Below are 18,044 nucleotides of genomic sequence, written 5' to 3' on the forward strand. Positions count from 1 at the left end.
TTGTTGGAACACTGTAATTAAATAAAAAAAAAACAAATATCTACAATCTGTTAGAAAAGAACTATGATATTTTAATAATTTTTATTGTGTCTTGAAAATAATATTAATTATCAGTAAAAATTTTGATAAATATTTTTTCCTAAACTATTAATAAAGAAACAGAAATAATTCAACGCACATGATGCCTTCACGTTTCGATAAAATAACCACTTCTTTAATTATAGCACAACAACATCGTACCACTGCCGTTTGAAATTAAGAGTTAGAATCGGTTCGGATTTATATTCGTTCTATGAAACATACAACTTCTAATATTTAACATTTAACCTAACTTAAAGTTTATTTTAACAAAGAAATTTAAAAAGATGATCTATTAATCATTCAAAATCATATTTATTTACAATGCATAGTGATAATGTAGGCACCATTGAATCGAAGGTTTCGATGATAAAGTTTTTTTTCGCCTCAGTAGCAATACGAATTACTTTTCTGAATAATTTAATCAAACAATCCAGTCCAAGTTCCAAAGATTACAGTTTTTTTTTGTTGATTTTAATAATTACATTCTTAAGTGCTCAGGAATCTTTAAAAGCACCATATAAAGAGTTAAGAGGTATCCCATAATGTTCGCTTCAATTTCACCGATTGTTTCGCGCTTTTTCGTAAAGATGCGATAACATATCTCAAATGGTGCTGAAATGCAAACATCTCATGAAGTCGATGCTATGTGAGCATTTTGATGAAGATTATCGCCAAAGCTATATTGATTATCAGTACCAGCATCACAAGTTGTTGCCGAGAGAACCAGTCCTGTGAAAAGAGGAAAAAGATTAGAAATATATTCGACTTTCCAGAAATACATGACATATATATGAAGTATACGTAGTTATGATTTAAAACAAATGAGTTTACCTTTACTTTTGGACTAACGAGATACAAAAGCGGGTTTGCCTTAAGGCGTTCTGTTTCATCAATTTGCCTCCGAACTTCTTCTCTTCTAGCAGAGCCCAGCATCGATACCTCTTCTCTACTCATAGCGCTGGTGGAATACGGTAGTTGTTGGACATCAGGTAAAGATTTCTTCCTTTGCAGCGTAGTATTAATGGGTACGGACTGAAAAAATCGTAAAAGTTGATCGATGGTTGCGTAGCTTTTCGTATGGGATCTGTTAACTTTTATATTCATGGTGAAAATAAAGTTCCCGTACTTTTAAAAAGGCAATATTCTATGAAACCTTGGCCACAACTTAAAACGAAAAAAATCAAGATTGGCTCGAAATTCCCTCGCACTACCTCAATTCATTCCTTCAATTAGTTGCGAATGTTTCCGACGATGCTCGCTGGCACTTTTTTTGTAAAGGTAATTCTAAACCTTACCAGTGCCATTTTTAGGTCATCTCCGGTACTACACCGTAAAGCTGAAAGTTTTTCCTACAAGATGGATTTCATGGGATGTTCCTTTAGGTATGACAATGATCGATTTTGCGGAAGCCTACTGAAGCTGTGTATCTTGACCAAAGTGCTCTGTTGTGCACGGCTTCAGAACATCACGCAGGATCCGGTACATTTGCATGACAAAGTCGGAAAATTTTCTAGGATTTTTTTTTTCCTGTAGAATATTTCTGCTGACCCTCCTTGAGCAACTAGAGGTAGTAAAGTGGATCAGTTGTGAAAATCTTGGCGTGTTAGTGAAAAAAACTCTGTGAAGAGCTTTAGTTGCGAGTAGCGTCGAGGGCACATTCTACGTAGATGTCTGGATGTCTACGGAAGGTATTTTGAATCTTGGTTCAACCTGATAGCCAATATTCCAAAGAATGCTACTATTTTTTGTGTGTGGCTGTAAGTATTGGGGCCGCACGGTATGATGTATATAACGTTGCTAAGCAACCGCAATCGGCTGCAAATTTTCGACCATAAACATGATTGGCTCAACGGGCGCGCGGGGAAATACATAGCAATGTGGAATACTCCCACCAATCAAGCGTGTTGCGTATTGCAGTTTGAAATGCTTGGAAAGCTAAAAAATATGAAGTTCATGGTTATAAGAGCTCGTGATCATGAAATAAAATTCAATTTTTATTTTATTTTGATTTTTTTTAAATAAAAATTATTAATACATGATAAATTACATTTCACTATGTAAACAAAATATAAAATTAAACAAATTATTAAAAAAATTACTGGAACACTGATGCAATGATTCCGTCCGCAGACCACTAGCTGGGCTTTTCGTGCTCGTTCCAGCTAGGTGATCCCTGTATTACGTCCTCCTGGTGGCATTCTGCCGCTCTTGGGATTGTCTATTTAACTATGGGCCGTTTACAGTTGTGTATCATTGCTTCCCTAGAATTAAAGAGAAAATTTTAGAAATACGTTTTCCAAGTAATATGGATACAACTCACCAGTGGTCTACTTAAAAGCTTCGAATATTTCACAGTTTTTTCTGAAAATAAATTAAAAATTCTGACTGCAAACAAACCGTCCGAAAAAAATATTTTTGGCGCGTCAAAATTTTAAGCTCCACAAAAAAGTGGAATTATGTAAAATCCAAAAATATTCAAGCTATTTTGTTTTTTTTTTCTACCATAAAGTACAGTAACATTGAATTTCACTGAAGAATTCATGTGATACCATAGTTCTGGTCTATTCGGGCGTCAAAGCAAGACGTTTGCTCGCTGTTGAGGCGTGTTGGCGGTCCTCGATCCTGGATTCACACAGTTTGGTTGATTCGATTCAATTGTATATAAAAAAGTACCTGGTATTTATACAAAGTACGGTAACTTTATTGTCACTCTGCACATGTATATTAGGGTGGCAGCGAAAAGGATCATGTCGAATTTCGAAAACCGACCATATCAATTTTGTAGATTGGCCCAAAAACCTGTCCTGTGCAAAATTTCAGCTCAATCAGCTCAAAGATCACCATCAGGGAGTGCCAAAGTAAATCGGAAAAATCGAAATTTGACTTCAAAGTGCATAAAACGCCGAGTAGTGCTTTACATCGAAAACGATATTTCAGTTGTGAGTACTGTGCGTTATCGTTGTCTAAAAAAATGGTGATTTGAGCTGAAATAACGCTATAAAGCCCGAAGTGTTGCACAATGTTATACAGAATTCACGCAAAAGAGCCGCCTTTTGGGGGTGGTCATTTAATCGACGTGGTATTCTGAATTTGGTTTGGAATAAATGGCATAAAATATCCTGAAAGAATCTTGTTTATTTTTGAAAACCGGTTGAAAAAACGCGGAGTTATTCGACGTTGAAATCGGATACATCCTGTTGGTGCACCCTGTACAAAATGCATTTGGTCGGGTTTCGAAATTACCCTTTTCACTGTCACCATAAAGTTTTGAACTAACATAAATTCACTGACCATACTGACTGGACACTCGATTTTGTTTTCTGAATAATTTTTTCAAAAGTACGCAATGTCGATTCCAGAGTGCGCATCGATCGATTTGAAGAAATGGAAATGCCACCCAAACTTTAAAAATAAAACACGCAATTTCTACGATAAAATCGGGCAAAACAGGACCATTTTTCCTACAGGGCATTTTTTGCCAAATTTTTCAGGTTCGCCACGTGCCGTCGGTATTGCGAACCTGCAAAATCTGACAACAAAAAATTAGACAGAAAATGGATGAAGTTTTGTTCTAAGTGTCATGTCAGTGTGGTCAGTGATAAATTCTTATAGAGAATTTGAGCTTGCGATTGGTAAATATATAATTTAATCTTAAATTTTAACTTTATTTTTGTATTTGAAAGTTGTATTTTCCATGTTTTGTTTAAGCCAGGCATGTCAAACTGGGGGTTCGCGGGCCGCATGCGGCCCGCGTAGCCCCGTCTTAAATTATCACAAAATTCCCTACTACACAGAAGTACGCTGGCTTTCCTGCCACAAAATATTTAAAAAAAATGTTTTTTGTTACGAGAGGAAATAATATAATTTTATGAAATAAAAGATTTTTAATGCGGCCCGCACACTTAAACGAGTTTGACATGCCTGGTTTAAGCTATTCTTTGATTTAATAATTAGATATTTCTCCGAATTAGAAAATGAACTGTTCTTTGGTTGTGGTTAAAAAGTATTTAAAACGCTGGGAAGTTTTCTGAAAATACATTTGTTAATTTCAGGTTTCTTAAAGTGCTTTTGAATTGTGATAAGGACAAGATCAGAACACAGAAGAATTTACCTCTACTGGTGGGGTATCAATCCAGCTTTCTGAAGCTCTGCGGGCCAATAAAGCTGGTGAATACAGCAGATAGTCTTCATCTTCTTCTTGATACCAAGCCATGTTTAACTGCTTTAGACAATACTACTTGATATGGTTCTGATAAATTCATAAACCTTTCACAATCGAATCCTGTTCCGTTACGTGAATATAAATAGAAATCAATGTATGATGTGTGTAATGTATGTGTCTTTAGAGTTTATAATGAGAATTATGGAAAAAAATCTTCGAAAAATATAAACAATCAATCAATGATCTCGAGTATGAATGTGTATTGTTTAACACAAGCTGACATTTACCGAGTAATGTGATTTGCATCTCTAGAAATGGTTTACCGAGAAGTATATTAATTAACAGATCAATAAATTACAAAAGGTTCACACGTTGCATTATAACCCTCTACTGCATACGAGCCCATGGTTACTAGTGAACCTTCATATAAGAGAAGCGACATCTGATCCCTCTTAAAATAAAATATCTAGCCACATCGCCGAAAGTTTGGACAAAGAAATCCTCAGCACAGTTTTGTTGCTCAATATTCAAGCTGAATTGCGTTTGGTTAACAAACACTTTCTAACTACGAACACGAACCACCAGAACAGTGAACAAATGCTCCTTATCATAAATTCATATGACGAGTTTTAAAATTATTTGCTTGAACCACACTAGCAATCACAATACTATTCTTGGTTGAGTTTTCAATTATAAAGCTAAAAGCTTCACGACAAAAGCTGGGATCGATTGGAATCGATTTTGACCATTTTGACAGTTCTTTTTGTGTTTCAGACGTCGCTTCTCTTACATGTTGGTTCACTAATGGTTACGAAGTTTTTTTTAAATATTTCAGCAGTACTGTTAATTATTTCAAATAACTTTTATTTTTTAAATAATTTCTTTATTTGAAAAGTCTCATACCTCTAAGAAGGCACTAAAAAGCTTTACCCGTTTTGTATGTTCATAATTGTAACACTTTGTTTATAAGAAAAAAAGAGTATTGAAATTCAATTTATTTTAATATATCCTAAATTCAATTAGCAGATATAAAACTCGAAAACAAGTTAAATTTTGTTCTCTTCTCACTATTCAAACAATGAAAAACTATTGAGAAAACAATTTTCTCTTTTTTCCTAAATCTCTTAGTTAGCTGTCAATAAGGTTATTTCCATCGAGAAAAAAATTGCATATGTACATTATTTTTTTTTTGTTTCGATTATAGTCGTTTTACCATCTTTATGGCATTCGCGACTTTATATCAACGTTGCAGTTGGCGGAGAGTTATTGAAGAACTTATCCGGTACACAACTGTGTTCGATGTTTACTCTTGGGCTCGAACTCACGGACATCGGCTCAGAAAGCAACTGACTTGCCAACTGAGCTATATCACAAGCTCAACATATGTACATTATGATACTTGTAACTTGTTCGCTCATTGAAGGTACACAGTTGGCCATGCGAAAAAAACAGTGGTAGTCGTAGTATACATATCGTGTTTGTGAAAGCTCCACAATCGGTTTATGTAGTTTTAATGTTTGCAAAGTAAATATTAAAAAGTTCTGATAAATAGTGAAGTGAAAAAATCAGTGATGAACATTGAACTATGGCGCTTCAGTTCATCATGAAACTCGCTTCCGGAAAACAAAGCGCCATCTTATCGATCAGCGTTTCCCTGTGTATATTGCAAACGAGCAAGTTGTGTGGAAAAAGGCTACGATAAAGGAAACAAAGGAACAGTTCATTGCATTTTGAAACAAACATTGAACCATCCAAAGTATGAAAAAACTTCGGCTACATTCGACCCTATTGACTTTGGGGTCAGTACTTTTCCCGACCAACCATCGAAGAACTGGAACACTGAGTAAGATGCTCGTCTAAGCATGATCTCAGAATAAAGCGGCACGTTATCTAAAAATACGGAAAAATTGTGCCCTGGAAACATCTTCCTAAGAACAAAAATCCCAATTTTAACTCAAACGTCAAATCTGTATCCGTACGAAAAGATGAGATGAACAGGCAGCTCGTGGCAGAAGCTCATGGTGGCGTAGTCTAGCCGTTAAAATACTAACAGTTCCGGAGAAAATTGGCTGGCTCCGGACCGCCCGCAGTGGAAATCTTTTATTTCTCCTGTTTGACGTGCCAGACAATCGGCGCCTGATGGTAAGTAAGAAAGTACCAATTGGTTCCTTAGTTTTGGTCTGAAGCGAATGAACTTCACGACATTGATTATAGTTTTTTTTTTTAATTTACGACACTTTACCATTCTTGTGGCGTTCGTGTCTGCATTGATTATACTGATAGGCTGGATCTGTATGCAAAAGTTTTTTTTGGCTGGATCCATGTAAATATTGCGAGTTATTCATCTTCAGGATCAACTAGGTTAGGGTTGACATACGAACTCTTTTAAGAGTACATGTACTCTTTTTCAGTCGAGAAATGGGCGTACTCTTCATTTTGTGAAAATTTACCAAAAGTACTCTTTTCTTCGTTGAAAGACATTTGATCTGAAAAACCTACACTACTTCCATTTTATGAGGTTGTTTCAGATTTCATGCTATAACCTCGAAAGGAATACTACTTTAACAACTTAACATGGCGTAATAAAGTCGTATCGTTTCTCCAGACTTTTTGGGTAAATGATCTCAATGTACTCTTTTTGGTGTTGCGGGATCTGGTACATACTTTTACTCAAACTAAAGATATCACATTAACCGCCATCTGTGTTTTGAGCCTACTTGGTTGAATAATTTTGTTGAATCAAAGCAATTAAAAGATTCCTTTTAATTCACCCACAGTGGTCATGTTTACAACTGAAGTGTCGACATTGCATCTCGCCAAGGATTGGTCAATCTTGGATCGATCTTTTGAACTCAAATTTTCGATTTTTTGGAACGATTCTTTAGCTTTGGAAAAATCGATTAAATCGGTTTATTTTCGATTTCATCTTTCGATCTTTTGATTTTTTTTTCTATGTATTCCGGAGATTTTGAAATTTAATTTCGTGCAGAATTTTTTTTAACTGTACCAACCAAATACTTCCTGGAAGTTGTATGTAAATACCACCCAAAAGACTTTCCTTGCCACTATTTTTTACATTTAAATGAAAGGATTGCCGATTGCCAGGGTGTTTGATGAATCTATTCACAATTTTCATCAAGAGGCTGATGAAAACAAACATTCCCGTTCCAAGTTTTCAGTCAAGAAATCCGCAGAAACAAGAAAAAAGAAAAGAGTGAAACACGTAACAACTTGAGGCAACATGGCGTCTGCTTGGTAAAAATTTGTACCAGAGGCAATATTTTGATATTCATTAATATAATGGCGCGGAAATGTCATTCAGGAGGATTGAAGATAGGATAGAAAAATTATGTTACGGAATAAATTGCTTAATTTTAAGGAATATTCATGTTAAATTGATTCTTATCTCCGGTATGACACCAACATGTGCGTTTGGCAATAGAAACGGTTACCCTATTTTGATGCTCTTTTGGGGTAGAGTGCATGCACAATAATTTGCGTGTAGCGGCTACGTGAAAAACTACATAATTTTAAGCCAAATCCACGTAAATGCTACGAAATGAATATGTTTTTTTATACGGGATTTTCATCCTATGGGATGATTCATCCCTAAGATGAATATGTAAACGCGTCCCTATATATAGGAATTGATCCTTGATGAAAATCACCTAAAACTTACGTGAATTTCTAGTGTATTCAACACAATGTGATGATGAAAGCTGTGTGAAATGTTGACCAATTTTAATTCAACTTCAACATAAAGTTATCCTTAGGCAGCACTACTCTTTAACAAAACTGAAAAGCTCGATCTAGCAGAGATCGATTCTTCCGTTTCGATTTTTAAGCTGAATCGATCTTTTTCATAAGATCAAACAACCTGGAAGTAACTTGTCAATCGGTGGATTTTTATTCTAAATTTTTCTGTCATGACGATTCAGGAAGCTCTCGAATAATGACGAACAAAGAAGTAGAAGCTGAGGTAGAAGATATGAAAGCAACACCCTTTACCGTGGGCGATCATCGATATGCGCTACTGGCAGAAATCTAAAAAGAGCACTTCACCTTTTGCATTCCGTACGTGTCCGTGGCCAATTTATTGAAAACAGTAACTTCTGCAACGTTTCACCTCAAATAATCCCCGAGTCTGGAGCAACCAATTTCTATATTCATCAACAGTCATTCGAATCTTCACTTTTCATCTTTTTACCGGAACTTCCAAAATCGAAGCTGGACACATAGCCTATTGAACGCAGTCATTAATACTGCGCAAGTATTTCTCATTTGACAGTTTAGTTTATTATACATATGTTATTTGAACTTTAAGCATCTGATAAGCGCCAATGGTCGTTCGACAGATTTTCCGTTGGATACCCTCTGGTAATAAGATTATCTTTCCTAAGAACCTATAATGTTCTTAATTTGAAATGTTCTCGCTCTGTTTATACAAGGTGCCTAACATTTTATCACCTTTCTATGGATTCATTAATATTTACTAAAAATAATAAAAAATATTATGGGTTTTTGAAGGTCACTTCAATTTTTCAAACAATTTTACACCTTAGTGAAAATTTCAACCACGTTTATTGCCCCGGACTATTCATCATTAAGTTTTGATAATCTTCGTTTTCCATCTATAATAATCTTGATAACGTTTTTAATTTTCTGCTGAAGATGTTTGTCTGTATTCTGTTTTACGTTTACCACGATATATCGGCCGTAGACAAATCACAATTTAATTTTGAAAGATGATTGATGACTGTATAAAGTAATTTTATAATGATCTGATCCAAACCGATTCTCGGCAACCATGTTAAAGAAAAGTTTTACAGTTACGCTAGCACAAAAGAAAAATGGCTGATGTAATTATTTTCAGTACGATTAATCCATAAACGATTATCACGCTTTCCACATTATTACTAAGCTAGGCAAAATAATATAGTCACATTGAAATATCTTCACTTCTGAACACTCGAAAGAACTGTGAGGAAGAATAAAAAAAGAGAGAGAGCCATGTTCACGGGAAAACAGTTCCGGCCTCTACCTCATCACAAAAAGTTATTTCTAGCTCTACGATCAGAGAGAAATAATAAGAGAAAACTTTTATTTCGAGCGGTGGTTCGGATGGAAGAAATACGCTTAAAAATTTTTTTGCTACCCTCGGGCATGGCATCAGTTTTCAATTGGGAAGCGTGGATCTCTATAGTCGCCCACCATGTTCTGAAAATTTAAAAGAAGGGCTTTTTCTTTTCCAAAAAATATCACAGTTTTGTTTCACCGAAGACACTGTACGTTTGTGCGCTTGTGCGGAAACTGATGTAACTCAAGTAAATCGCCTAGAGTGGCGCTTGCAATTGCATAAAATAAGCTAATTTAAATTTTTGTCTTTTCTTAAATTCTGCACTTCTTTTTTATTTTTTCAAATAAGCTTAGTTTGCTCACATTGCCCGAGTTCGTTAAAAGTTTACATCCCAAAAACACATTTTCACTATAAGATTTGTTTGGAGGTTCTGAAAAGATAAGTTTTGCTAGTATTGGTCGTATTGTTATTCCTTTATCAAAAGAAAGGAGACTGGGCAAAAAGTATGAAATTTGGTTTTCTGATACACACGGATGTGCAATACACGATTCGAATGATATTGATGAAATAAGAAAAATATGCTATGAGGAAAAAAAAAATCTAGGATGAAAAAAAAAGTTATTCGTATACACCAGAAAACTAAATCGCACATTCTCCTTTGATAAATTTGTCCCCGGATACGCGCGGGGCAAATTCTGGCAACCTTCTTTTATACCCATTGTGTCTCCAGGACCAATGATGTACAACACAAGGGCTATAAATGGGCTTTGGAAAAAAGTGAGATAAAAAGTTTTAAAAAATTCGGTTCTTTCAGCACGAGTCGTAAATTTATCCAACGAGCCTTGCCGAGTTGGATGATTACGTCGAGTGCTGTAAAAAAAACGTGTTTTGTTACAAGTTTCAAACACATTTTTATGCGAATTCAAAAAAATCCCTAGAAAATATATTGATTAACCTACAAGAAGCAAATTAAAAAAAAATTTTTTGAATTTCTCAAACCCTGGGGTCTTAAAAGCTTCGTTTTTGTCCAAAACTCATCCATGATTTTTTACTGAATTAACACCACTGCTAGGTGCCTAGCGAGGTATTGCATGCCCACTTTTCATGCAATATTTCGTGGGGCACAAGCAGTGGTGTCAATTGAATTTATTGTTTATCAATGCCGAAAGACATGCACCTGTTAAACAGCTAATAACTTTTTTGTCTAAAAAGATATGAAGGTATGATATTCAACAAAGTTGTTCAGCGAAAAATTTCCTTCCGAGAATTGATAAATTGGCACAAAAACCATTAGCAGGCTCGGTTCCACAGAAGAAACAAAAATGATGTAGATTTTTCAAAAATATTCAATTTTCCCATACAAACCTTAAAGCACAGACTAATACAGACATGACTCTCCATAGAAATTTTTTTCCATTTTTTCGCAAAATTTCACTTAAGTAATCACTTGCAGTAATCAGTGCAATCGCACTGCCATCTGGTATCGACATTGAAAACTTAAAAATTTATCGAAGTAGCCATGGAAAATATTGATCAGTCAAAAAATAAACAAATAAAAACTCAAGGAGGAAAATCGTCAAAATATTTGATTGTTCTTCTGTGGTTGAAATAAGTGAGCTGGAAGGAATGGTCTTTTGAGATAAAAATCATCAATCGGAAAAAAATACCTAAACATAAACTTGATGCACTACTTGGTTCAACACTCGTTGCCCCGATTGTTTTCGGCAGGATGTTTGCCGTACCAATATTCCTCGCGTTTAAATTCTTCGTTTAGACCCAATAAACAAAAACAATCATTCCATGGCAACTTGCATTTCAACGTTGAAAATTTGACCAAAATCAAATCGCCAGCTTCGATGCTGTCTGATGATGTCGCGCCTCTGGTGCCGACATTGCCCATAACATTTGCGAAAAACTGAAAAAGAGTGTCCAGTCTGGTGCTTAAAGTTCAAATTTACTCATGTAAACGTTACTTAAAAATTCTGCTTAAATCATGAATGAGTTTTGGACCAAAACGAAGCTTTTAGGACCCCGGGGTTTGAGAAATTCAAAAATTACCCCAAATCGACTCAGTCTAATGTCCATGCTCATGTGTTGGAAATTTCTGATCAAGTAGGTTGTGAACTGTACTTTTGCAAGCAAAAAAAACAGTGTCGAATCGAAAACGACACTTTCCGAAGGCTCCAGAGAAATATCTCTGGAGCCACCTTTGTATCGAAAAACATACTTCCTGGTAGCTTGCAATCGAATTGAACGGAGTACCGATACTTTATAAGAAATAATTGTAATTTTGCGTCTATTTATTACTTTTGCAACTTCGTACTTTTGTTTTTCAATACGAAGTTTGGTTTTAAAAACGCCTGCTTTTCACCGGAAAAACAATATCGAAAATCTGTACTTTTCGATACAGTTTTCAAAGATAATTTTTGTGGAAGGGTATTTTCCGGTTGTAGCATTATATTTTCAATAAGTTCCTTATTGACCCTTACTTTGCATTAGTATACATCATGTCAGATATAAATCATAGTTATCCTCATTAAAATATACTTTCGGCATCTCAATTGATGTTTCTTTACACACCTAACGACGTTGAGATAGTTTGATTATTATTCGACCTCTGACTAGAATTTTAAGCTGACGTGTCGATCACAGCTGCTCTGGAGGATACAATACACCGGCATTACAAAAAAAAATGTGTATGCAAGTCGTAGAAAAATTCGATTTGTCGTAATTATCTAAATCGGCAAACCTCGTTGGGTAAATGTGCGACTCGTACTGAAAAAATCTACATTTCTAAACTTGTAGCATTGAGATGACGTTTTTTGTTCAATTTTTGGGTATTCCAAAATTTTAAATGTTAGTAAACCATACAAATTATTAAAAAAAATTGTTTCTTAAGTAATTTGCAGATTGGAAAATTAAAAAAGAGTTTAGGAAATGTTAATTTGAGTAACAAAATTAACTTTCCAAGTACTAGAAATCTAGGAAAGACAATAGAAACTAGAAAATTGGAATCAAAATGTAAAATATAACAGCTAAGGGGAGGGGGCTGAATAATATCTCCAATAGTTTCACTCCAATATAAGTTAAGGGGGGTCCTAGATTAAGCAATGAAGAATTTTCCCGCATTTGTTTAGCTGAACAAATGAACACAAATTTTTACAATACCTGGCAATATCTGGGCATTTTAGCTCGAATTTCTCGAATCCGAACAAATTTTAGTAGAATTGGTTGATAATTCAAAAAAATTCTATAAGAAAGTGGCTAAAACCAGCTAAAATTTTCTTTTTTTTTATCGAAACACGTCAACAGCGTTAACATCTTTTTCCAAACTCCCAAAAAATTAGGAATTTGGATAAAACAATCACAGAAAAATTGAGCATAATTGAAACCTTAGTTTGTTTTATTTGTCCACTTTACTTTAAAAACCCGGGCATGTCCGAACAAATCCAGAGAAGTGTTTTTCTTAGATTCTTCAAAATTTAAAAAATAAACAGAAATTATCATTTTTTGAAAGAAAATATGCATAAATTTGAAAAAGTTTAGAAAGTGAAGAAAAACATTTAATATCCTTTATAATTGTAACTTTTCTCGGATCGCCTCATTATTTCGGCACTCGGCTTGGCTCTCTGCGCGAATCACCACCCACCGTACCTACTCGGAGAGCAAACAAACACGTTTTGCTAGACGTGCTGCTTTTGGTTCTAGAAATTCAGGAATGATTTTACGTTTATAATTTTCATATTTTTGTGAAATTTCACAGCGTGAATTGTTGCACCTCACTAGAATGTAGGTTAAATTTGCTTTCCAATGAATATACTTTTGATTGGTCCAAACAAAGTAAAAGCACTGAAGATCCGGGTACAACCTGACGGTGGATCACAAAAACAGATGAAATTTCAATTTGTAAAAAAATCGCGCAAAGTGGTGCCCGAAAAATTCTAGTAAACTAAATTTTTGATTCATCGAAAATCTAAAGACAGCAAAATGTTAGAATTTCAATAAATTTTGTAGTCATGTTTTTTTTTAACTCTACCATCGCTCAAACAGTATTTACTAGCAATCGAATGAAAAGTAGGTTTTTCAGACCACTTTTTTGAACTTTTTGTGGCCATTTCATTAGAAAAAATTTAAAAAAATATTTCTTGGCTTCATGATGTAGGCATTAACTTCAGCTTTCATATGCATAAGGCAAATATTTTTTTGGACGTGTAATATATGAACTACAGCAGTTTTCTTGAGGCATTTTTTTCGGATTTTTCTTTTTTCATGCTGAATTACGAGAAAACTAGAAGCTTTAGCTATATATATAATGTTCTAAACATATTTTACTAACATTACAAGGTTTCTATTGATATATGTTTTATATGAAGTTAGTTATAATTCAAACGACTTAGATAGATTTTATTTTTGGAGTGTCAAATTGACACTCTAAGTCGGAAAAGGGAGTTTTTAAAAGTAAAGATATAATATTCAAGAACTTTCGAAATCATTTGGGGTCCCCGAAGAAATTTTTGTATTTTGAAGCTTCTGAAAAAAGTTACAAGCCTTCAAACTTGCAATAGTGTCAAAATGACACTCTAATGCGGATGAGGGTTAAAATAAATATTCTGTTCTCTGGGACAGCATAGAAAAAAAAATTGATTCATAGGGCCCGTGAAAAATTTTCCCGGGCCCCCGATGGCTTAATCCGGCCCTTATGATTCTAAGTATAACACACTCGCCGCGAAAAAACGAGATATCTCGTATTTAGTCCGCAAGGTGTTAAAGGTTGTTAGTGGGGGGTTGGATAGGTCATCAAACAATCGAAAGACTGATATACAATAGATTGTAGAATAAAGTCGGTCGGAGTAAATATCTCGGGCATAAGTATAATTATAATATTACTGTCAGAAACGTAATATTGAAGTTTTGTTTATTTCCAAAACATATTTTGCCTAATTTTTTTTTAAATCTCAAAACAAAAAATCAATAATTAATATAAAGTCGTAAAGCAAATAAAAAAAACAGCACATGATATTATTTTTCACTTCTGTCAAAAACAAGCTGTATGGCAAATCTTAGATATAAAAATCTTATATATAAAAATGGAGGCGGACATACATATGTGTGCACACGAACTACTCCTGCAGGGTTCATCCAATTTGCATGCAATTTTTTTGTGTTCGTCTTCGCGCAAAAAAAAAACACAACGGAGAGATAATTTCGGTAACGTTTATGAGGAATTCGAAAAATTATTTTTAGTGTATCAAATAAAAGTCATGGCATGGGTCATGACTCATTATGGTATCCAATTTTCTTTTTTCTTTTCGTTTCAAATCATCCAGAAAAGGAAGTCGCCGAAGGAATCAAGGCTTACTGTTGCTCATCCATCTTTATGTAGGGAGGGAGTTTTGGCGCCCATCTTCACGTGTACCGGTGAAATGGCTACTTGGATGTGATCTTCAATATGGAGTGGAAAAATAACTAGACGGCATGGAGCGTAATGACGAAGATAGTTTTTTTGCTTGAGTTCTTCTGATTCCCTCTCAATGAAATATTCCATTATCAAATCTTTTTTGATAAATTTTGGTAACACCATACCAAGGTTATTAGAATACTAGGTTCTCTGACTTGTGCAGTAAGTAGGCAAGGACAGCGCGGTGAAGTGGGGAGTTGCTCGTTATCTTTGTTTGCAAACTAGCAGTGTGCTAAAATGAAAAGGCGAGCTAAGTGTGTAGCCGATAATTGCGAGCGCGACACTCTCTCGGTCGATAGGCCATTCCGAATCGTTACTCTCTCTCTCACTCTCTCTATCGTCCTCACTAAACGCATACACACGACGGCTGAGCTATCGTGCCTTGAGCAGTCGTCAGTCAGCTAACGATATTCGGTGAAATAGGTCGCGTGTCTCCCGTTCAGTCAGTGCATATGTTCCACAATGGCAATGGCATATGTTCCACAATGGCGAATCCAGCCAGGAGATTTTTTTTTATCCGGCTGAACGGGAGGCACGGATTTTTGTGCTCTCTTATGTGTTTCAATCAGTTTTTATTAGTGAAGTGAAGTGGGTGTCGTAAGTTTTGCTAATTTCCGGTAAGTTGTTTACTCTGCTATAGTATTTGAAAGAAAAAGAGCGAGGGAGGGCGATCAAATTTCTTTTTCTTTACATGGAGTGTTCTTTTAAAAATTGCTGCTTTTTTTTGCTGCTTTTTTTGTCTGTTGGTGGTGGAGTACATAAATATATTGGAAATTTTCCCGGATTTGCATTCAATACCACCCAGAAGAACAGGAATAGTTGGATTTGAAGGCTACTAATCTTTACGGAAGAAAGGAATAACTATGCAGTGTTGGTGTGCCGTTCCAGGTGCTCCTTTTTCTTCTTGCTTTTCGCTTCGTCTGTTTTATTTGAGCACACATTCGTGCTGGTCCGCTAAATAAAGCTAGTGTACACACACTCTCGCACGATGTGTCGTGCATTTGGTTTTGAAGCGCCGGGTTCAAGTTTCAAAACGATGATATTTCCTGATACTGCGTTTGTATTTTGTTTAGTTAAATGAAATGTTTATATAACAAAATCGTTTCATAGTGCGTTATGAAATAGTTGAAAGGTTTAATCGGACGAAGGACGAGTTTTATTGTTTTTACTTTTAACTATAACGAATTATGGTAACAAAAAAATACAGATTTGAAAAAGGTATGTTTATGAATCCAGTATTTCCGAGAAAGTTAAACTAATATTTCCGAGGAAATTTCAGTTAATAATTATTTTATTGATGACATTTTTATGTTCATGTACATCAATCAAGCATTGCATTGGAGTTTCTTCTTTAAATGATGTAGCCCATGAAATCGAGATTTGATTCCAACCAGAGGATTGCAAATTTTCACCAAGCTGCCATATAATATGAAGAAAATTATCTTGATTTTATTATATATAAGGAACTCTACAGAAACGTGGTTTTCCTAACAACGCAAATAATAAAATAATAATAACGTTTGTTGAAAAGGGAAAAGGTGAGACGGAAGGTCTTCATCTGACAAATCGTTGGAACGGAAGGTCCAACAGAAAAGGTGAGACAGAAGGTCTTCATCTGACAAATCGTTGGAACGGGAGGTCCAACAGAAAAGGTGAGACGGAAGGTCTTCATCCGACAAATCGTTGGAACGGGAGGTCCAACAGAAAAGGTGAGACGAAAGGTCTTCATCTGACAAATCGTTGGAACGGAAGGTCCAACAGAAAAGGTGAGACGAAAGGTCTTCATCTGACAAATCGTTGGAACGGAAGGTCCAACAGAAAAGGTGAGATGAAAGGACTTCATCTGACAAATCGTTGGAACGGGAGGTCTAACAGAAAAGGTGAGACAGAAGGTCTCCATCTGACAAATCGTTGGAACGGAAGGTCCAACAGAAAAGGTGAGACGGGAGGTCTTCATGTGACAAATCGTTGGAACGGGAGGTCCAACAGAAAAGGTGAGACAGAAGGTCTTCATCTGACCAATCGTTGGAACGGGAGGTTCAACAGAAAAGGTGAGACGGAAGGTCTTCATCTGACAAATCGTTGGAACGGGAGGTCCAACAGAAAAGGTGAGACGGAAGGTCTTCATCTGAAAAATCGTTGGAACGGGAGGTCCAACAGAAAAGGTGAGACGGAAGGTCTTCATCTGACAAATCGTTGGAACGGGAGGTCCAACAGAAAAGGTGAGACGGAAGGTCTTCATCTGACCAATCGTTGGAACGGGAGGTCCAACAGAAAAGGTGAGACGGAAGGTCTTCATCTGACCAATCGTTGGAACGGGAGGTCCAACAGAAAAGGTGAGACGGAAGGTCTTCATCTGACCAATCGTTGGAACGGAAGATCCAAAAGAAAAAGTTGACGGGTCGATAGTTCGAAGATCAGTTGTGAATAGACATTTAAGTTTGGAACCCAATTCATGCTGGAGGTTGAAGGTTCGATTTGTTCAATTTCTTGTAGATTGTCCACGATCGAGAAGAAATAAAAAAAAAAACTGCAATCACAAAAAATCACAGTAAGAACGAACAAAGAGATGGCATGTTGCTACTCCAGAGCTCCGGAGTCATCGAGAACGGTTCGATTTGTAGAAGCTTTTAAATACCATTACGGTCTAGTCGGGTCCGAAACTGGGCATGAATTAATGCAGGAAAGATCTATTTTTAGGATGTATTTTCCGTTTTGTTTTCAATACAATGAAAATGTTCTATTTTTGATTACATAAAACGCATTTATTTGAATCGAGAATACATGTGGTTCAGATTTTTTATGATCAATTGGATCGGGAGGACCAATTCTGAGGTATTTTGTATAATTTTTCAATCGAATCGGGAGGACTTATTCTAAAGTGTTCTGAAGGTTCACTTTAAAAAAATTATCAGCGTTCGGACTATGATTTGTTAGATCATTTATCTAGAGCGGGATGCCCAGTACAAAAAAGTGGGTTTGATTGGATTGAAAAATTGATGTTAGAACTGTACTGGAACAATCAGTTGATCAATGGCATTCTATAGCAGGCTGTTTATAAAACAGAAGATTTAGTAAGCTGCATTTAGACGGCAAGTTTGTCTCTGTTCCTGATACGTATGACTACAAATTTGTTAAGATCAATAAGGACGTTGGTATTGTCAACAGAGATGCGATTTCTATTATGTTTGAAGGTAAACGATTTTCATTGAGACAGTGAATGACGAAATATTTATTAAAATAATGCCAAATTTTAAGAGGAATTT

At 35.6% G+C, this 18,044-nt stretch overlaps 1 protein-coding gene across 1 annotated transcript in view; it reads right to left on the minus strand.

The window, feature by feature from the left end:
- Positions 1 to 48: 48 nt before the first annotated feature.
- LOC129743880 (probable serine/threonine-protein kinase DDB_G0277071) overlaps positions 49 to 18,044 on the minus strand; it is a 329,957-nt gene continuing 311,961 nt past the window's right edge. The window contains exons 4-5 of the mRNA XM_055736111.1: positions 913 to 1,113; positions 49 to 810 (exon numbers count right to left, since the gene is read on the minus strand). Coding sequence (XP_055592086.1) covers positions 724 to 810; positions 913 to 1,113 — 288 coding nt within the window. The 3' untranslated portion in view covers positions 49 to 723. The remainder of the gene's footprint in view (positions 811 to 912; positions 1,114 to 18,044) is intronic.

Source organism: Uranotaenia lowii, chromosome 2 (genome assembly GCF_029784155.1).
Source record: "Uranotaenia lowii strain MFRU-FL chromosome 2, ASM2978415v1, whole genome shotgun sequence".
NCBI classification, from domain to species: Eukaryota; Metazoa; Arthropoda; class Insecta; order Diptera; family Culicidae; genus Uranotaenia; species Uranotaenia lowii.